The 23,348-nt window shown below is 36.9% G+C and overlaps 1 protein-coding gene across 1 annotated transcript in view; it reads left to right on the top strand.

Moving 5' to 3' along the window:
- The window catches only part of FBXL17 (F-box and leucine rich repeat protein 17), a 505,276-nt gene that overhangs the window by 330,237 nt on the left and 151,691 nt on the right, over window positions 1-23,348 (top strand). The window contains exon 7 of the mRNA XM_090038355.1: window positions 3,263-3,339. Within this exon, the coding sequence (XP_089894481.1) occupies window positions 3,263-3,339 (77 nt within the window). The remainder of the gene's footprint in view (window positions 1-3,262; window positions 3,340-23,348) is intronic.

Here is a 23,348-nt window from a genome sequence, read left to right as displayed (position 1 = left end):
ATGCCTTAGAGATCAGTGAGAATCTTGTTTACTATTTGATTTGTATAAAACAGGCATGTTAAACTCACCTACTCCCTTGAGCCAGATCCAGACTGTGGGGTTCCTTATCAGGACCTGGCAATGGTTGCAGAGTAAGCAGCAGCATGGAACAGCTGAGTGGTTGCCTTGCAGCTTGCAAAATACAGCGGCTGTTTGCTTCGCTGTTGGTGATGCACATGCCCATTGGAGCTCCATTGCTGGAAATTAGGTCACAGGTCCTGCCCCTAATTCTCAGATCCTCTGGGAGGCCTTTGGGCTGGGCAAAATATCTCCACAAGCCAGATCTGTCCCTCAAGCTATATGTTGGATACCCCTGGTATAAAAGTAACCTGATGAACATGGTTCCACAGAATGAAAATATGAAATGAAACAGTCTTTCTTCAAATCTCTCCAATGGGAAAATGAACACCATGGTTGCTAATTGACATCAATATTTGCAGTCTTGTTGGAAGAGACATAGCTTGAAAAAGGGTAAGAGGAGTGAATTATTCAGTCTCCCATAGTGCTTTTCCTCCAGGTCAGGGTCAATGGAAAAAAGTTTTCACTCTTTTTGCTTTGTCCAATATAGTTAAACAGGACTCCTTTCTCCAGTTCAACCTGGTTGCCAGTTTAAGTTTTCCAAGTATTAATTTTACCCAGTTTAGAAAATAAATCGAATATTTATTAAAAATGTAACCTGATATCTGTCATGAAAATGGTGAAGAAATCAAAGTGAAAGTAACCTTCACAGAGCCGTGCTTCTTTGCTTCTGGGATGAGGGCAGAGGATTAATAGCACTGAAAAGAAATGATGCTGTTATTACTATAATTTCTAAGAACAAGTCTTTTTTTAGAAAATCAAATTGTTGGCATCAGTAGTAAGATCTCATATTGGAAAATATTCTTTTGGTGGTGCTAGAAGTTCCTGAGCATATAGGCTTATTTTCCCCAAAAGGTTATGACGGATTTAGAAAACATATATTTTTACTTTAAAATTAGGAATTATTTTTATCCTGTATAACGCAGATGGATTGACTTGGGAGCCATAGCAGCCTATTGCATCAGTGACCTGTAAATTAAAAAGGATCCATATTGACTCAAAAGGAATGCTACTATCTCTTTCCTGCTAAAAATTGCTTTTAAAAATGTATCCATATTTAGTTTCGAAATAGGGCTGGAGGAGCTAATCTAATGAACAAGTAATAAGTTCTAAACTTAGTAGGATGAAAAATACATTTTATAGTAACTCCATTTTGTGAATGATACTGTATAAATAACACAATTGTAAACATAACTTGTTCATGAATCTTAAATCTGGATGTAGTCATAATTAAATGCTGGATGATAAACAGCTAGTTTTTATGACACATTTTCATTTTCTTGTTCCTTTCCTTGCTTACAAGAGTAAATGAAAAAGTGAATTAACAGACAAAAACCTGTTTAGTAATAAACAGGCTAATCAAGCAGAAACTCAGTTTGAGACTCCATCCTCATAAATCTGACCTTATATAGCAGCATTGTGGTGCACAAATGGTTCATGATATTCCCTGACCTAATTAATATTGACATCTGTAATAATCACTGCAGAAATGCAAGAGTGAATTTTACTTCCATATTTAAAATGGCTAATATTTTCTTTTAGCAGGGATCAGCAACATTTTGTCAACCTCGGCCAGAGCTTTGCAGCCCAACTCCGTGCCGCAAATCTCCCTCTCCTACCGCACATGCACACTCCACACCAGAAAGCTCAAGCTTCCTGCCCTTACTCTCACTGTACATATGTGGCCCTCTGCAGCAAGGAGTGGTGTGGAGGGGATGAGAGGCTCAATGCAGCCCTGTACTGCCTGATTTTCTGGGTCAGTGTCCATGGGGGAGGAAGGGAGGATGCAACTAGGCCAACAGATCCCTTTGTAGGGCACAAAAAAACAGTTTCACAGTGGCAGCTGATTGAAATGCCAAAATCAGCATGGCACTGCCCTGGTTGCCACACAGTTGTGCTGCTGTTCCTCTGCTTGGCCATATCCAGCTCAGGGGCCATAGGTTGCCAGTCCCTGTTCTAAAGTCTTCTGCAACTGATATAGTGCAGCTTACACTTTTGTCTGAAACTCTATGGCTAGGCATTAGGGTGTGTGAAACAGGCCATATTCAATTTGGTTTCAGCCCAAATCAGGGACAGTGATTCAATTTGTTGATTCAGATCACTGTCCCTGATTTTATTCAGCCAAATCCAAATCTGAAGATTCAATGTTGATTCCCAGAATCTGCAATTAGCCATAGACATAGCTTTAAATGTTTTTTCTCCATACCTCAAGGTACCAGGCATGGCTCATGAATGCTGAGATGCTGGGGCAGATGAAGCATCCCACAGGAGTACGGGGGTGCCACCCACATGCTCAGGGGTGAACCCGGAAGTGGACTGGAAGTATTTTTGTTTCATTTCCCAGTCTCCTAGGGAGCATGTAGGGGGGCCCTCTGCACCCCTGAACTCAGTGATTGGCCATGGGGGGACCCCAGGTGCCCCTCCAGAACCAGGAGGCACCAGTTGCCAAGCCCAGAGGGGTGGGAGGGGGCACATATGCTCCCCAGCAGACCTGGAAGTGGAATGGAAGTGCTTCTGGTCCACTTCCAGGTCTGATGTTGAGTGTACTGGAGACTCCCCCTGCCCACTCCTGTGGGACACTCCATCCACCCCACCATTGCAGCATTCACAAGCCACCTGGTACTTTGAGGTATGTAGAAAAACATTTAAAGCTGTGTCTATGTCCAAATCTCTGAATTGATTCAGAGGGTTCCAGTTTGATTCGGAGAGATTAAAGGATCCTCTGATTTGATTTGGATTTGGAGATTTGACCACTGAATTAGGCCGAATCTCCACCGAATCGAATCAGGGACTGAAGCTTCACACAGCCTTACTAAATATTGTATATTCAGATGCTGTTAATGTGATAGTCATATAAACAAATTCAATACAACATATTTTTCCCATCAAGAGCTCTTTTGATCACGGGACTTGTATTAATCATAAATATGTCTAACTTGAGTCACATAAATCATTGTACTTTTCAGTTTAAAAGGTATGAATATAATATATTCTCTTGAAATGGCTTTAGAGGAGTTCACCAGAATGAAAACGTTATGTAATGCATTCAGAATTGACCGTAGTGTTACAATTATGGGTGAGCCCTGATTAATTGAAGATGAAATGCATTCATATAACTGTAAATCTTATTTTAAATGTATTCCAGATGTGTAGAGGTTATTGCTAAAGAAGGACGGAACCTGAAAGAGCTGTATTTGGTATCCTGTAAGATCACTGATTATGGTATGTAACACAGTTTTTTTCCCTCCTACCTTGTATCAAGATTGATCTCTTGTAGCTTTACATGAGATTTTTATGAAGCTATTGGAAATATTTAGGTATGGATTTTACTCCATAAAATTGCTAAGCTAATGTATAAACATACTTTCAATATGCATATAATTATTTGTTCCTGCAAGTTTTAAAGTTGATATACAAGCTTGCACGTAAATCATGCTTATTTGATTTAACAGACAGAGATAGGATTGGAGTAAATGGTAATTGTACCTTTGGAATGATCATGGAGAACACATGGCAACTTACCCCAAAAAAACTGTGTGTTTTAAAATGAATTAAGCACATAACTAAGCAATTATGACTAGATTTTTTAATTGCTTAATGTAGGATGTAAAAAGTGGTATGTATCCTATGTTACTTTAAAAAAATATTGCTGTGCAATAATAGAAACCATGACAATTTAGTAGTATCAGGAGCAACAGAACTAGGCTTTGAAAAACTACAGATTAATTCTTTAGATGGATTAGGTTGCAAAAACTATAGGTTTCTATGGCAAGAGTTTGAGTGATGATAGATCAAATGGTATGGTTTAAAACAATCAAGTAGTAAAGAAACCCACTGACTCAAACTAGAGCCAGGTTTTGGAATTAAGGCTCAGATCCAAAAAGTAAGGCAAAATCCAAATCGTTCTCTTAGGCACCTAATGAGAGTTGGGCAGAATTTTGACATCACAAAACGAGATCCAGTCCAAACCTGCTGCAAAGTTGCAAAACTACAGAGCTGCTTAGATTCATTGCCCTATATTTTGACTGAAAAAATCCTTAGTCTTCTCATCTTAGTTTTGTAGTAATCCAGATCAAGATGTGTAAGTCCTACCTAGACAACTTCGTAATGCATGTCAGTGTTGTGAGGTGCTTGTACTCTGCCTGAAGGGAGACTCTTAGAAAAAACAACTTACATGTGGCCTGAAAATCCTACTCGGGTATCTAAATCCATTGATATCAATGAGATTTCCCATTCATTTCCCCACAGCTTTTAGGATTAGTCCTAAGGTACCTGATTAGGATTGTCTTTCCACTTCCTTCTTTCTTCATTCCATGGCTTTAAAATAAAGAATACCAAGGTTGGTAGTCTTTTTAATAAACATAAACGGGTCCCTTTTTTCCAGCCTTGCACTGCTTTGCTTATCTGAAAGTTGAATACAAAGATTATTCTTGGCCCAGCAGTGGGACAAGACCCTGTAGCACATCACTGAGAAGTAGAGGCTTGGTGCAAAGAAGTAGTGGGAGATTTGGGAGAGGAATTCTCTTTGGGCTGTAAAATGACAATGGAGATTCTGAATTGTTAGGACAGCAGTTTTAGGTTTCAATAACCTCTCCTGTGTTTGAAACTCCTCTACCCCTTAACGCAGTAACCAGGGAGTTACTTGGATGGTTAGATAAGCATCCTTAATTGTTAAAATTGGATTGTTCCTTCTAATAGTTTATAAAGTTTGTGAATCACTAGTTTAAATTGTAGTATGATAAATTAGCATCATAGGTGTAGTTGATCTAATAATCTTTGGGGCTTTTCAGATAACTTTTGGTGGTGCTTCTAACGGTAGATTTATTACAGTTGACACCTGTTAGTAGCAACATTCTGGTGCCTTAATGCCATGTTGCTGTTAAGTGGCTTGTCCTATTATAGAGAATGTCAGTGGAATGCATAGTATGGAAAATATTCCGAAGGGAAAATATTGCTGGTAAGAGGCTGTTTCTTTTGCAAGGTGTTGTTACAAATGGGTGTCAACACTATTCATATATTAATATTAAATTAATATTCACTCGAACATACATTGGTAAAATCAGTGCATGAATACTATGGCTTATCTAGCCTTGGAAATTGCACAAAACTTTACTATTTTGAAGTTAAGCATTCACATTTTATTCATGATGGGTACATCTACAGATGCACTTTACTGCAGTTGACTAATTAGCTCCACAGTAAAGCATCACCAGCTATACATGTGCTGGTTTTAGGTGCAGTAAATTAATTAAGTCTTCTGTCAGATAGAACTGTTGGGATAGAACAGTACTATCTTATGACAGTCATTTAGTGCACAGAAACAAACGTGTGGACAGGGACTGGGACTGCAGCAGTTTGAGTCAGTGTGGAGTAGCTGTGGGCTGGCAGCAGGTTCATGGTGTCAGTCACATAGCTCTGCAGTTTTGGCCCTCTTGGCTCCCAGCTAGCCCCTCTGTTGCCCAACACTGCCACCCAGAGGTTGAGGCTAACCCTTCAAGCCTGCTGCCAGCCTGCGTCTGCCCCACCTGACTCAAACTGCTGCAGTCACAGGCACATGTGCAGACACTGCACCAAGGAGTAGCTGACTCTGGCACAAATTGTGCTGGAGTTCATCACATCACCTTAGTGGCATGTGTAGATACACCCACTGAGACTACTTTGAAAATTTCAGCCAAGTTTTCTTGATGTGATAGTGAGTAGTTCAAAGAAATTTTGTCCGTTGGTGGCAGAAATGTAGTTGTTTATTAGTTCAAATGGCCAAAACTGGGAATTGCATTAGTAAGTAAAACAGCATGATTTTACCAGCACAATTTGTTCTAAACATACCTTCAATCTGAGACACCAGGAAAGAATTAAGATATCAGCACTAATTGTAATTGTTGACCCATAACTAATACTGAATAGAGGGATGCATGGGTGAAATAATTACACATACTCTAAGAAATCATATCATGAAAAGTGAAATTAAACAGTTTGTATGTTCCTAATTAGTTTTGTCAGTAAGATTCAATGAAAAAATAAAATATGTAATCCTGAAAATGTACACTCTATTGAAAAAGGTTACTAAAAATGGTGCACTGAAAGGTTGCCTTCCTATTGAAATCCAGAAGACTAATAAAATCCTCTAAACCATAACAATGCAGTCATAGGCAACATTAGTTTCCCTGGCATGCTGCCACCATGGAATTTAATTTGGTGGAAGACTGCACGGAATGATGAGTTTAAAAAATATAGTGTAGCAGAGGGCATCTGACTCTCTTGGGCTGTATTTGGACACCAACAAACCTCTAACACTGTTTTAGTAGATTTTCTGTTCTCACTGTAGTCACACAGGAATTTTTTTATGTTTAATTATATTAGACAAAAAGAAAAACAAAAAAGGAAACCAAGGTGGAATTGAAATAGGCAGCAGATGCTAACAGTTGTTAACTATATAAAAAAAGAAAAGAAATATAGTACTGCTTATTACACTGCTAGAGTTTAGGCTGTGTCAGCACTTTTGTTATGAACTTCTCAGGGGTATATAACTGTTGTAAAAATCGTTTCACCCTTAAAACTTACCAAATCAAGTCTTAAATCTTGGAATAATTGTTTAACTGCCTGTCTATATATGTTGTTGATATGTATGTATGTACATGACCAAATACATTTTTTTCAAAGTTTAGGATGAATGTATCCAGCTCTGTATAACTGAAAAATAACATAAAAACTTGGTTTTTTAACACGAAAACATATATGCAGTTTTAAAAGACACAGTCACTGTTTCTGTTTAATTTTACTTTAAATAAGATATTTTAGCTTTTAGCCCTAACTTTTAAGAAAGGGCTTCATTTAGGAACTTTTGGGAGGCTTTTTGTTTAGTTTTGAAATGCTCATGAAAGTTGAAGTGTTTATATTTAAATTTTTTCTGCTATTAAATGTATGAAACTCTGTAAATGTTTACTTGCTTCATAATGCTTTTATCTTTACATAAATGTTGTATGACTTACCATAATGCAGGTCAGTAGGATGGTAAACTAAACTAAAAGGTTTCTTTCATTCTAATTTATTTTAGTTAAGTGACAAGTGTTTTAAACAACTGCCTATGCATTACTGTGAAACAAAGTTTACTAGAGAATCTGCAATATTTGTGAATGAAGTATTTCTGTGGTAAACACTTGTTTACCCAAGACCACAGATAGCATGAAGTCAGGGCTGACTCTAGTTCCATATACCATTTTGTCCTTTTGTTAAACAATAGTGGATTAAGCATGGAGTGTTAGCGTATCTTTGAATTTCCTGCCTTTTGTTGATTCGTGTCACAACCTTAACATTATTTAAACATAGACGGTTTTTGTATTTAATCTTTTAGTAAGAACTAGTAAGGAAGCTGGATTTTCTCAGCTGTGGGGAGACTGTGTGTCAAATGAATTAGGTTGATGTGAAGATGTATAGCTGTGAGAGGGGACAGCAATCACACACAGAATTGTGTAACTGTCTCTTCAATTTTCCGCTCTAATTCTGGGGTTTATTGATTTCCTGAGTGTTGGGAATTTGTTTGTAAGGAATATTTCCATGAGTAAAATATTACTTATAAAGTTAGTGATGGTGCATAGCATTTCACTCAGTGAAACACAAAGGTGCAGTTTATGTTCAGAGATTAAAAGCTTTGGTGAAACTAGCCAGTGAATGGTTATGGAATGGTGCTGGATGGTTTAAGGATATGATCTTACAGCCACGCTTTCCAGGCATTTACTAAGAATTACTAAAGAAGCTCAACTTTCTCAGCTGCCTGGAAAGATCAAAGCCTCTATGCACTTCTTTTCCACTTGCAAAAAGTAGTGAAACCTAATATTTTGGAGTCCTTATGGAGAAAAGAATTTGAAATAAATATTTAAATTATAGGTTACAACTAAGAGCAGCAGTTAAAAGAAAGAGGTACCTGGGAACTGAGGTTTGAAAAGAAATACTCAAACTAGGATCTATAACAAATCTAGCATGGACTGCCATAGGAACCTATTTATTAGCATTTAAAAATTACAACATCCAAATGATTATCTATAAAGGTACAACAAAAACAATTTAGAGGAATGGATACTTCTCCTTATCACTGGTGTCAGCTTATTGTCACCTATCCTGTATCCTAGATAAGACACCAGTGTTCTGGTGGCGTTCGGATTTTCTAATGCTTTGGACTTCGAGGGAAAAAATGAATTCTCCACTTCTAGCAGTTGCACAGGGCTCCTCTAACACAATGTTTGGCTCTCTTGCTCTTGTAATATTATGAAGAAGAATTTGAAGAACTCTGTATTTCTGGTCTTTTCGTTCTTGAGGTAGTGTACATAATCACTAAGCTCTGTCTCCCTTCGCCTTCAGGGTAGTTGGTGTCCCTGAGGTCATACCTTTAAAAAAAAAAAAGAAAAAGAAAGAAAGAAAGAAAGAAAAGAAAAAAAAGGGGGTTTTTTCTTCCGTAAGAGTGACTCATCTGTAGAAGCCAAGATGATTTTCATAGACATGTAACTCAATTATGTACTTTCATAGATGCTTATCTGGAATGCTTTAAAAGGTTGTTACTGTCATAAAAAAATCCCACCTTTATACCAAACTAGCATTTTGCATTCTAATTAGACTATAGATTATTTCTCTTTTAAAAAGTGAGGTACAACTAACAAGGTTAAACATTTATTTTATATAGTGCTGGTGAGTAACATTGAAATAATAGTATGGGATCTGTGTATATTCTACTTAAAATAGAAATCTGGTTAAAAGCTTCTTAAAATTATTCTTACTTTTTTTGTTAACTAAATATTCTTTGATAAGCTTGATTTACATATTAAGGAAACCTACACTATTCCAAGGTAAAACTTACAACAGCTTATTCACCTTTCTTCCAAAAAATTGGTATTTGATCTTATAAATCATGAAAAATATGTATATTCTTTATTTTTCCTTGCAAATGAATATTCAGTTTCATGTTATAATTTGGTTGTGTTTCATTGCTCTAGTGCACGTAGTAAATGGTATGCTTTTTTCCTAGTGATAGTCTTTGATTTCTTTTCATTTAATTTTTTTTAAATGCCCTCTACTCTATCCAGTATTGTTAGGAGGGTACACATCTTTTTGCAATAGAGAAAAACTCCAGCACTGACAAAGGGAAACTGAAAGAAAATATATTTGTAAGTCAAAAAGATATCTTTTTCATGTTTTACTGATTAGGGAAGCTCTCCTTCAATTTTTATCATTTAAATATATATAGCTTTCATTGTGCCTTTCAAAATAATACTAAATTGCTGCATTGTCAATTGAGGTTCAAGTTTTCGTAATTTGCTCTCTTCTCAAAATGAGTTTCTCCCTTTTTCTATTTTCCTTTCCAGCTTTACACACAATTATGTTTTTTTCTCCATAACTTTGCTTTTTTATGGCCCAGTTCTTACAAATGGTAAGCATATGAACACTATTGCATGATACAATTAAGCACATGGATAAAGCTTTGCGGGTCAGGTCCTATACTTTCACCTTCAGTATTTGTTCTCCCCCACCATAAATTATTTTATTTTGAAATTTGTTGCTTTCCTTGCTCTTCCTCCCCTTCCCCCTGCTGCCTCTCTAGTTGTCTCTAGTTGTTTTTTCTTTATTTCTGCTATTCCTGTGGATTTCAGAAGTTTACACCTAATGAAGTCTCTTTAATAAATGAACTGGATCCCTCATGTGAAGTACACAAGCATATTTATTTATTTACTGTAATAGGTTGAAAGTTTAACTCCAGTAATCTTCAATCTAGATGATAATCAGTCTGTATCGTTTTATGCTCACTAATGATACCTACTTCCCTTAGAAAAAATCTCTGTAGCAGCTACCAGGTATTTAAATTTTTTAATGTTCTGTCTTTCAGAATTATACAAAAAATAAAATCTTTGTCCCTTTGACAGAAATAGAAAATGAGTGTTAGCTGGAGAGCTAACATAAATTTACTTCAAGAGTTAGGGATAAATTTGAATTATGTTTTTTTTTATATGGTCTGACAAAAAAGCAGTATCATGTATAATACCACAGAGGGTTAGATGAGAATGTGAAGACACTGGAGCTTCATCAGTGTATTTCAGAACCTGTCCCATTTCCCCCTAACATTTCCGTTAAGTCAAAAATAGAAAAATGAATTGCATAGTATAGGTACTACTGAATGTCCTTTTTTAAAAATCTATCATGAATTTCCTGTACTTGCAAAAAAACAACTTCTGACTCAGATTATGGCTGTGTTAAAACAGTCTTGTACCTATGCACCTGCTTAATTTTATTCATGAGTAGTGACATTGATATTAGAACCAGTGATTCTATTCAAGTGAGGAAACTTAAATATAAGCATGTGTATTTGCAGGGATCTGGGTCCTGATTTGTAATGCTCCTTGATTTTTATCAACAGTATTCAAACAGCGGGTTATACTCTAGTCATGTAGCTAGAGTTTTCAGAATACAGTATTGTTAGAAAAAGAATATTAAAAGATTTTCAACAGTAATTTTAACTACTGAGACAAAAAGTACCTCTACAGTCTAGCAGCAGTAGATGTAGTTTATAACTATCAAAAATCAATTTTCTCTGCATAACTTTGAAGAAGACACTTGATGTCATGAAAATTCCATGCAGCTTTGTTTAAAAGTTGGGTTGGAGTGCCACTGTGCATCTTAAAGCCCCATACCGTGAGAAAAATTACAGCAGTAGCATATTTTCCAAACAGCATATAGTTGCAAGTCCTTTGTCCTGCAGTACCTAATAAAGGATTTTCTCCTTGAAGAATGAAGTAAACTGAACTTTTAAGTTCTCTTTCTTTTGCTAGATGGTGAACTGCTCCCTTTAACCTCTGCCCTCAAAAATACTGTACAGTGTAACAGGTAGTTAGAGGAAGCTGAATGTAGCAGCACGTTTGGATTATCGGTATGCACAAACTAGTCTCCCACCTGTGATTTGCACTCTATCTCTTTGGTTATTCTAAATCCAGAAGACTGTGATATATTGTGCTTCACTTCCAGTTCCTTTTCTTTACAAATGCCCACAGATATTGCTGCTTACATTTAAATTCTTCTAAAGAAAACTTTCATACTAGTCTAGAGGTTTATTTTGCTGCATGGATGAGAAATTGCAGGTAGCAGGGAATCAGATGTGATAGAAAAGGACATTTAGAAATAAGAAAATGCACAAAATTTAAAGAGTAGTTTCTCACTTAAACCTTTATAAAAATATATTTATTTTCCTGAGGTGATACTTTGTCTTATAACTTCTTGATTTGGCATCATTGTGGATTACCAAATAATAAAACACTGTACTAATGTCACACACAAAAATGGCAATGATCTTGTTCTGTTCAGTGCTGTATGTACAAATACATGTACAATAAATGAATGGATAAATAAATGTACAAATTCATTTCCTGATTCCCATCCTTTGTCATTTACTCCATTAGGACAGAAAATTTTGAAACTAAACTTTAGTTGAACCTGGACTATGGATTTTATACTCCTCTTATTTTTTAATATGTTTACAGTTTTAAATAGCCATTTATAAATAATGTAAAACTTACTTTCATCACTGAACATGTTAACCCGTGGATTTGGAACAGTATACTACTACCAGCTTTAATCTGCTGTCATTTTGCCAAATATTTTTTTTAATGCTTACAAACAGAGCTTCTAATTTTCCCTTCAAACCTGATTTCCAGTAGCATCAACAAATGATGTACCAAAATTTTTATTAATCTTGATGCAAATTATGGTTTTTCTTTCAGTATTTTTATTAATCCAGAAGTTAGCAAACTGTCTTATGCCATTGAATAGTTGTGTTTCATTCTCTGTTTCAACCATTATAAGTTAAAGGATATCAAAAGGGGGAAGAGGAAGAAAACTGCCAAAATGTTAAAAACATTTGAGTTTCAGGTAATGGGCATTTGGTCTAAGGAGGACTCTAGGATCAGGAATATAGATTTGTTTAATAGCATTGTCAGAATAGGCTTTTATATTCATATATTGTTAGTGCATTTCATTACTAGCAGTCATGGATATATATTTTTAGATATTTTAATTCTCTTGTATATTTGTGTTAGTCTGAACAAATGTAGGCTCAGTCCCTAAGCTTCTTATTAATTTGCTGACTTCCAAAAACTAATTATTGCAGTACTTTGAAAAATGTTTATATTGTTTATATTAAAAGTGATCACAATATTTAGTATTGAAAAAAAGAAAAAAGTGACCCATTATCAGTTTCTCTTGGTTCTTATGTTATATGCTGTAAAACGAATATGTAGTTCCACAAGTAGTTAGATGTATTGTGCTATAAACTGAAGTATGACTTTCAATTTCATTCTTCTAAATCATTTTGGACAATTTTATGATTCTCTCCCACTTTTTTAATGAGATGCCAAAGATATAACAGCATAATGCATTTTTAAACATTTGCATGTGCTATTATAATGTTGCCTAAATAGAAGTGATTATTTTCTCCTTGAATCCATAAAGTATAATAAAGATCAAAATTGTTGAAAAATCCATCTTAAACTTCATACTAAAATACTTTTAAATGTAATTGCTTGCATCAAATCAGAGTGAATTTTAACAAAGTATTACATATTAATTTTGTACATTAAATAAGTATGGTTTTTAATTTTTGTCAGCTATTTATTGAATTCCAATTCTATTCAGGTTATGATGTCTGAGATTAAGGCACACTGAAATATTTTTTTAACCATATGCCTACATTGGCATGAGGTATATTAAAAAAATAAGAAGCATTTGTACAAATATTTGAAGTACAAACATTATGGCTACCCAAACTGGAGATAAAAAAGAAATGCCACAATTTAAATGAGTTATTCATATAATTTAATGGTATATGTAGGGAGACAGGATGCCTAAAACATTTTATTAGACTATCAGTAAAAAACAAGCACTCACACTGATGTTTTGTGATATCGTCCCATAAATTACTATAGGATCATATACTTGTTTCCAAAAATAGCAAAATGAAAGTCAGTTCAATGGTAATGGGATTATCCCATGACCCAGCACAGAGGGAACTCTGAAAATAATTTTATCTGTACTGTACCTTCATCTTGTAGCATATTATTTAGGCCATAATACTAGAAACATTTGTGTATAAGATTCATCTTGTATGTATTTACAGGATTATGTCATTGGATTAAAATATTTTAGATGTAGGGACCATATATTTTTCTTTCTTGTATTCAGAGGAAAACACAGTGTTAGCACAATTAACAACTACAACAACAACGATTATAAATTCCTGTTTATCAGCTGTGGATGGATCCAAAATATGTGCTATAACACCTAATCAAGCCTAAGCTCTTCATCTTTATTTCCGTGGTCCTACTTTATGCCTAATTTTAAAATATTTGATCATGTTGCAGCAACTGTGCTGTTGCTTCTGTGGCGGACAGACTTCATTTAATTAGAAGTCTGAAAGATGGGTAACCTATTTGTACATTCTGTAATAAAAGCTTGATATCGAGGACTTGCTTTCATCAGCCTTAAAGATTTAAAGAGTATGGCTTAAAAAAGAATTACTTTCAAAGCAGTTTTTAATTTATGTATTTTACTGCCTTATAAGTCAAGTGAGAAGATTCTACCTTTTGAAATGTCAAGGATCTTCCTGACCTAACTTAACCAAGAACATCACTTGATTTGCAATTCTCTTCCATTTAATGCCATATCCCTGTTTATTTATTAACGGTACATGGTGAACCACATTACTTCTAATTACAAAATGCCAGAGCTCCACAAATATGCAGGCGGTGGTTGTTAGTACTGACAACAACAAAAAGTAGAATTTTGCTTTAGGAGATTACTGGAAGTGAATAAGAAAGTCCTAAGAGAAACAAGTGCTTGATTTAGGAAAGCAAATAAATAATGTATCTCCTGAACATTGTGAAATCCAGCATATAGATTGTATTTTAATTCTTAAATCTGTATTATAGCAGATACATGAAATATCCTTATAGCTGTGGGTGTTTTAAGAGAAAAGGGTTTGAACTTAACATTTTGCATTAGATATTATTGCTGAGTATTAGTCCTTCTGGATTTAGGGTGGTTTTTTTGGGCGTCATTAATATTCTTTTCATACAGTCAAGGCTCATGATTTTGATGTTTCTCTAATATAATATATAATACGTGTTGTAAAGTTGAGCTACTCTCTCAGGAGCTTGTGCCCTTGTCTGAAAAAGCATATTTGTCAAATTTTGATGAGACTGAGTTCCACTATGAACCTTAAACATGTCAGTTTATCTGATTAAGCCAGTGTTTAGGTCCCATTTCTCTGCCTGTATTTCATAGTTAACTACAGAAAGAGAACTCCAGTTTTGCCTTGTAACTGCACATCTCTTTGGTCATCTATTCCAAAATAATACTCTTGTTCTGTTCCATACGGATGCTGTTTAGTAATCTCTAATGTATAAAACAAAAAACCAAATCAAATGATGCCCGCAATCCAGAAACAGACTAAAAGGAACATATGAAGAAACAAGAGACAAAGTTTACCAGCAATAAGTCCAGTGCTTCAGAAGAAATGGAGGGTGTTCAGTACTTGTTAGGGGCATGGATCACTTGCAAAGTAAGGCTTTACAGTGAATACAAGTACTTTTGATTAGCAGATGAGAGTCATTTACATTAGTTATTTCATGATAAATCCAAAAGAAAGGTTTTACACTTATATGCTATAAATAGAATATCTTATTATATCTATGCAAAAACCTTTTTTAATTTATTCATTCCTAAAGAAACAGTGAGCCAAGTTTATTGGGTTTTTGCACACTTATGAAAGTAATATAAATAATTCCTAGTCAGGAAAACTCATTTTTTGAATTTTTTTCAAATATTTCCTAAAACTTTTGTATTACAATCTTGCAAAGTCTGTAATATCAAAGACTGTCTTAAGGGAGTTAAATTTCCCCCAAAATGCAGGGGGAAACTATTCATACTGGAATGGGCATATATTTAAAAAAGAAAACCAAAAATGGTTACCACAGGTGGATAAATACTGCAGTCTGTCTTCTCATTCCCCAAGCAGATGTCAGTACTTCTTTGTATTATCCTTTTAACAAAAGGTGGTTTACGCAAATGGAGCTTAGGTGCCTAAAACAGGACTCAGATAAAATGTATGCATTTAAGTCCAAGAGAACAGTTCACAGAAACCCTGCTTAACTGAGGCAACCCAAACCTGCCAAGTGCCTCAGTTTTCTCCGGTATATTTGCTTAAGAGCCTGAAGTTAGCCCAGAGGTGCCATTTCTTGTCTGAGCTAAGTTTTCAGCATCTGTCTTCAGCTTCAGGCTTGCTGGGATTCATAAGATAGACATTCCTGTGCTAGAGTCCCCTAAAGAGCTTGATATAATAGACTTGATGTGACCACACCTATTATTCCACAAAAGTACTGAGTTCAGCATTATGGACTGCTTCCATTAAAAAACACTGGAGAAAAAGTAATTAGGTAAATTGAGTAAATGTCATAAGAACTAAGTTACAGAACCCAGGGTTCCCCCGTCTCAATGGAATGCACTCATTGCTATGCCTAAGAATCACATTCCTGCCTGCTTGCTGTTCTTTGGGCCCTAGATATCTTGTATTCCTTGCTTTTCAGTACAAGCAAGCTGAGGTCTAACAGGAAGGAGGGAGAGTACCCCTAGTGCAGCCTAATTTCTAGGCTGATGGTTAAAACACTTTCCTGGGAAGTGGTATGATTTTGAAACCCCTCAAGCTGTGAGTAGAGTCAAAAACCGTGGTTTTCCACTTTTGTAATAAGTCTCTAATCATTAAGGTATTCTGTGGAAGTATACCACCACCACCACCGCCTCTTACTTCCAGGATAACTTATGCATCCTAAGTTTCATTGGATGATTCAAGTCATGAAATCCATTATCACCTAGATGCCTAAGTCTGGGAGAGAGATAGGGTTTGAGAGTCTCACCCCTCTTCATTTTTTGAATTGGCTGGCTTAGGTGCCTCCTTCCTTAGTGTGTTTAGTATTGTGAATCCCAGTCCTGAGTTCCTAAATCTCTTTAAAGTATAAGGACTTGCTTGCCAAAATTGCTTGTGTGAATTACAGTCCCAGAGGAAGGCACTCTGGGACACCTCTTGTGCTCTCACGTTCTGATTAGAATATGATGGACCAGACTCTATTAATCAAGTCTGCTGGACAGTTCTAGTCAGAATACTCCAATGTGCCACAGCTAGGGCTGTGTGAAGCTTCAGTCCGTGATTCAATTCAGTGGAGATTCGGCCCAATTCGGTGGCTGAATCTGAATTGAATCAGAGGACCCTTTAATCTCTGCAAATCAAATTTGAACCCTCTGAATTGCTTCAGAAAGATTCGGCAATTCGGACATAGACACAGCTTTAAATGGGTTGTTTTTTTTCTACATACCTCTAGGTAGCAGTCAGCTCATGAATGCTGTGGTGGTGGGACACGTGGGGGGACCAGCACTTCCGGGTCCACAGGGAGAGCACAGGGGGGCTCTTCACCCCCCGACTCGATGGCTGCTGCCTCCTGGGTCTGGGAGGGCACCCGGGGTCTCCCTGTGGCCAATCGTCGAACTGGGGAATCACAGAGGGCCCCCCAGCGTGCTCCCCAGAGGACCCGGAAGTGGACCAGAAGTACTTCCGGTCCACTTCGGGGTTCACTGCCAAGCATGCATGGCCCCCCCCCACTCCTGTGGGACACTCCATCTGCCCCAGCATTGCAGCATTCATGAGCCACACCCTGTACCTTGAGGTATGCAGAAAAAACATTTAAAGCTGTGGCTATGTCTGAATCGCTGGTTCTCTGAATCAGCCTTGAATCTTCAGATTTGGATTTGGCCAAATCAAATAGGGGGCAGTGATCCAAATCAACAAATTGAATCACTGTCCCTGATTCAGGCTGAATCTGAATTGAATAGGGGCCATTTCGCACACCTCTAGCCACAGCATCTTGTGTATTCAGCATCCCCCCCGTATTTCAAAATGATGGTGGGGGTGCTTTAACAAAAACTCATTGAAGAAGCTTTAGTTAAAGTGCCCCTGTCTCCAGTGAAATGCAGGACACTGAATATATAAGTCACTGTGGGAGTTTTAATTAAAGTGGTTCCTGAGAGCCTCTCTAATTAAAATGCCCCCCTCTCCCCAACCCCAGAGTATGTGCAAAAAAGTCCCTAACTTGTATGCCTCAGAATGCTCAGTATTGCGACCCAGAGATCCTTTTGCATGTCACCTGAAGTGCTTTGGATGAAATGGTTTTAGACAAAACTCATGCTAGTCATCAGAAGAGGTTTAGAATATCCACACAAGGCTTCATATCATCCAGGTTGGATGCACCTAGGCCAGAAAGTGCAATGTATCTTTCCTGTAGATTATAAGAGGTTCTTCTAGAGGTTCTTCTAGTGTGCGATACAACAACCATTAGAATCATAGAATCGTAGAAAATTAGGGTTGGAAGGGACCTCAGGGGTCACGTAGTCTAACTCCTTGCTCAAAGGAGGACTATCCCCAACTATATCATCCCAGCCAAAGCTATGTCTAGCTGAGTCTTAAAAGCTTCCAAGGATGGAGACTCTGTAACCTCTCTGATGGAAAGCTGATTTTTTTTCATGTGTCTTGCACATGTTACCAGGACTTGAAGATGGCAGTTTTTTCTTTCAAATGAATATAACACGTTGCTAAGAGTAGAAGTGGCAAGCTGTTTCTAAGAGGAGGCATTCTTAGTATTCAAATTCAAACACCAGTACAATTCATCCATCCACTTGGAGAATAGTATGAGAAGCACCCTATAGTAAAAAGCCTGTCGACTAAAATTATCCAAAGTGTCTTAAGTTTTTGAATGCTCAAGTTATATCTTGAAGCTAAAGGCTTTTCAGGGGGCAGATGCTTAGCATCCCTTGTTTAGGCTTCTTAAGCCAGACACTCAAAAAGGGAGTCTCCCAAAATCACTAAGGTACATGTAGATGTTACACTTAGATTAACCTACCTAGGTTTAGGTTCATCTAAGTAGTGATCTGTGCAGATGTTCAGGAAGGTTAGATCAGGCAAAATATGGCCAGCACAATCTAACTTAGTTCATCTGAGGAGGTGAACTAAATTAGATCAGGAATGGATTAGTTCCATCTACCAAATGTTTGCACATTTTGAGTGCAGCTACAGGGCTGGGAAAGCCCAGCTACACACCCCATCCCTGACTCTGTGCTGTTACTACTCCCGGCTTCATCCTGATCAGGCTATTTTTAGCCTCCCATTTCTGTATGGACAACCCTTTTCTGCAGACCCACCAGTCCCCCACTCCCCATGTAATTTGTGACCTAGACTTTCTGTGTCTCTCACAGAAACAGAACTTGTTGGTAGAACATAGCACTCTGTTGCTGATTTGAATTGAGGCTGATGCAATAAACCTTTGGAATTAAATAAAAATGGTAATAGGATGGTAAAATTATAAGGAATATTCTGTTTTTCTCATTTTTTGTATATTAGTTATTTGGCAGTTACTGCCTAACAATGTTTCTTTTTATATGGCATATTTTTCATAATATTCTTCTTTTATTTGTGGAAAGTGTGAAGACATGAGTATGAAAACAGGTTTTTCTCTATTTCCTTATTTTCCATTTATCTAGAGAGAAACATTAATTAGTTACATGTGCTCTATTGTGACAACTGTTTATACATGGGCTGAAAAGACAATGACTATGCTGCCTACTGCTTTGTTTTAAATGACAAGAAGTGTGAAAACAATTTAAAACTACTTTAAATGACTATATAGTTATCCAGAAAATATTCAGTGTTTGGGTGGTAGTTTCCATGTTCAGAGGAAAACCATATGCAATGCATGTCCAAAGGCAAGTCTGCCAGGTTGGAAGATTGGGGTATAATATGGTAGTGCCATGAATTTACACTTTTTTGGTGTATTGCCTATGTAGACAATAGCAAACTTGTAATCAAACCATATTAACTATAGCCAGTCTTATTACCTGGCACCTACCTGCAGGCAATCTGTAAAGTCATCTTAATGGGTTGTAGCTGTTGAAAGTACAACTGCAAAAAGTACTAAACCACAAAAAGTCACAAAAATCAAAAGGGATGATTGTTGCCTGAAATTGACAGGTACTTACTAGAGGCAGGGATGGGCAAGAATAATCAGTGAAGCTTTTCGTGCAACATCAACCTTTGCATAGAAGTTTTCATGGAGCTTGCAGTGTATCTGAAATACTATTAGTTTTTTTCTTTGAACAATGTAATTTTGTCATTTTGTTTGATGTCTGTGTCCTGAATTAATGTTAAGGTGGCCCAAAAGCTGTGGGGAAAAGTTTGGAGTATGTTACCACTCACTCAACCACCTTCCTACTATTGACTCTTGAAGTTACTCTCTGAAAATGATGCCCTTATCTTTCATTGAGATAAATGATAACAGCCAGAGATTTCACTGGGACTACCTGAGTGATTGCCTTTGTTTCTCTCTGATAATGTAGGGACCTGAACCCTCTATTCTTTCTAGACAAGGCTCGTCAGTTTTTCAGTAAACAGATCTTACCTGTCATGCCATGCACCAATGTTTACAGACAATTAAAGAAACAAAATTAAGAGACTTCTCTATTAAAGTGCTTGTAGTACTGGGGGAGGGGGGGAGAAGGAGGAGGAAAACTATTTTAATCAATAAATTAAAAAGTGTATTTTGAAATTAATAGCAACTCCAGACTGGGATCATACCCCTTTACAGTGGTGTGTATTCCCTCTGCAGTTCCTGTTCTTTCTTTGCTCGTTTATGATTTATAGCCATTGGGAGTGCACTATTTTTGAGCAAGAGACTACAAGTTTCAAATACAGCCTGTTTAATAATTACAGCAAAACTTGGTGGAAGGTTTCAACTATTCCATCAGCGCCCTCAAAAAATAAGCAAACATCTTCACACAAGCTATTGTTCTTTATTTTTATAAGAAGAATTGCACAAAGAGAAAGACTTACACATTTAGAAAGTACAGCCTTTTCTAAAACAAAATTAAATAGCACTTTAAAATATTCACTTTCTGTGTATTGGTTATGCAGCTGTACATTTTATAAATGCACTAGCTATGTATTTGTGGGTAAGCTTTTATTTTTTGGGGGGGGGATGGGGAGGGAGGTCAGTATCATATAGAACCATTCCTTAAAAGTACTCCAAAAGGGTGTGACTGTCACACTCACATACTATGCAGCATACTTTTTTTTTTATATATATATATTTGCAAGTTAGGTCAAATTTTACCCTGTATGTTTCCACTGTTCCTCAGAGTAGGGTTCATTGCATTGTTAAATGAAAACAAATAGCTCATTTTTTATTGCATTTCAATATTCACCGGCCCAATATGCAATGACAAGTAGGTTGATTTGTTTTGAAAGGACTGTTTCACTTTTCACTGTTCCTACCTATGTGGTCTGAGAAGTCCTCAAACAGTGATGACAAATTCACCCATTTTGATGAGCACAGTATTATTGCTAAGAGAGAGGTGTTATAATTTACTGCAAACGTTTGAAAGATACATAGCCACCCAGTTAGAATCATTGTTCATAAATATGATAGCATGTGGCTTTGGCAGTTTATTCTCAGATTGTGGAGGGAATTCTGTTTCTTTCTCAACACTAAAAACTAAGATTGTGTATACATGTTCAAACGATTGGGAGAACTCTCCTGCGTTTATTTTGGTGGTAGAAAAACTTACCTGGAGAACTGTGAACAGAAACTCAAATGCTGAGCCCTTAAGAAGCAGAGAGATTGCAGTGCTGATGCCTCAGCCAGAGGCCTCTGTACACACATCTTAGCATCCTGCAGGCTCCCTCAGTCTCCCTGGAGACAGATAGCAGCAATACATGGGGCAGCCCTGATTTGCTGACCCAGGCTGCTTGGGGTCAGCCCATGTCTTCTTGTAGCATAATGTGGGGATTGTGAATGACAGCGTATTTCCCTGCTTGGCTGGAGCAATAGAGTCTGGTAAGCAACATGCTATCTCCCTAGGGTATTTGGTAGAGGTAGGCAGGAACAAAGCATCCTAGAGGACTGGAGTGGCCATTTTTGCCTTAGAAGAAAAAATGCTGAACATCTATGCTTGTAGTTTCTACTGGGAGAACAATCTGTATGTCCTGAGACTACAGTTTGGTTGCCCACCAAGTAACATGGCTGTCTGAATTTCTGTATCCTCAATCTTGGTCCCTTAAGCAAGATTCAAAGTATGGTGAAAAAAAATATGTAAAGCTTTCCTTCTTCCTGGTTTGGTGGTGCCACTCTTTGATCTACTTTAAATACAGAATTCAAGTAAACTTGAACTGATTTGTCACTGCTATTGAAGCTGTCTCAAGGCATTTCTCAGCTTTTGCATGTTCCATTTAAGAGTTGCACACCAGTACGTCTCAATTGTATTCTCCACTTTTTGGTGTGACCAATTACAGTAGTGTTTTGTTCTCAATTAGGCTCACTTTAAAGGTGGTGTCAGTTATTGCTCTTTGATCACTGGTCTCATGACTGGAGAGAAGAAAGAGGATATCGGGTTTTCAACCTATAGCCAGGTGATTTGTCAGCAAGACAAAAACCAACTTAATTTTCTAGTCATTCAAGAGTTGACTGTATAGTAATTTTTGGGGGGGCTGCTAATCTAGGAACAGTAGCAAGACAGCATTTGATTTTAATAAGGAGACTAAAATGCATAAGTTTTTTAATCCACACGGCTTTTTTAAATGCTATTAGTTCTGTCAGAAAGACGAGCAGTACTTTAATACATGAATTACAATAAAGTAGACTTTATGGTTAAATAACATACAATTTGATTATGTGCTGTTAATACAAAACAAAATTTGATTTCATTTTTAGAGAAAGAAGGGGAGTGGCTGGTCTGTATGAATTAGGTGCATCCTTTAATGTTTTTCCAGAAGCTTACAGTTACAAACTTAGTTCCTGGTGCCAGGGTCAAGAAATGTAATTTGCAAGCAATCCTTGAATTGGAAATTTAAAACAAAATAAAGTATGTATGACTGTTATGCTCACACAGACTAGACTGATTTTAAATATATATATCTGAAATGTATAGAACCATTCCTCTGAGTTCCAACATTAAAAAACCCCAGAATTAAAAACACAACACAGCTGAATTAGTAGTGGGTAAGTGAGAATGAGGTATTCTTTTTCTAATCAGATATAGTTCCACTTCACATGAGAAGCAAAGCAGATGCGCACACATGCACATGCATACACACATACACACCTTTGCTTTGCTTCTCATATGAAATTCACAACAGAGAAAATGTCAGCGGGCTAAATAAAACTCAGATTACTAGATTTATCTACAAAATTAACATGAAGAGAACCAGGAAGTTAGCTGTTTTGTGTACCATCACTTGGCATGGTCACTAATGATGAACTGAGGTTTAGCATTTTGAAGTACTTTGTAAGTTTTAGGATAAAAAGAGTATAGACTTGGATCAAACCACAGGAACACTAGTGAGCCTTTTGGAAGGGTGGGATCTATCTTGGTTCCTCAAATCTTCAAAAAATATTACTGCCATTTCTAAATTCAGATTTCTTGTCAAAGATTTTTTCCAAGTCTCAAAAGATTATGGCATCTTGCTGTTGCTTTTGAGGTAATTTTAGAACCGTTTCGGAGAAAATCTGCCATGTATATCAAATTGCTTATCAAACCAGTTATTGAAAACGATAATAAAATGATATTTTGGCAGTCATACTTTTTGATATACATAATGGACACTGAGTTGTGACTTCATATAAAAATACCAGGACAGGTAAATTTGTGGGCTCATTTTATTCCATAATCTACTTAATCCCACTGTGACTGAAGTCCTACCTACTTTTCAAGGCATTAATCTTTTAGTATTCGAGACCTTATAAAACTTAAAAATCACTGCACTAGAATTCACTGCAGTGAACAATTCTGGTCCATATGTCCAAAATCTGTCTTAAGAGGCAGCTTGTCTTGCCCTACACTGTCCTGGGAGCAGAAGGAACAAGGCAGGGGCACTCTGCTATGGCAAGAAACCTTCCCAGGAGAGTTCCCAGTGCGGGAGAATGCAACCCGTGCCACCAAGCACCTGATTAGCAGTGGCGAGGGGCATCCTACTGCGGGGGGTCATCTCTGGGAACTGGTTCCTTGAGAAATGTTGGAGGAAAGGGAGAACAGAGGACTATAGGATATCAGTTGTCTTCCATACCCAAGGAGTGTACAGGTAGTCAAGTTATATCCAGGGGAGCAAAATC

This window comes from Crocodylus siamensis, chromosome 3 (assembly GCF_052110815.1).
Source record: "Crocodylus siamensis isolate JL-2025a chromosome 3, ASM5211081v1, whole genome shotgun sequence".
NCBI classification, from domain to species: Eukaryota; Metazoa; Chordata; order Crocodylia; family Crocodylidae; genus Crocodylus; species Crocodylus siamensis.
Note: the sequence above shows the minus strand (reverse complement) of the source record. Positions and strands in the feature narration are given on the sequence as shown.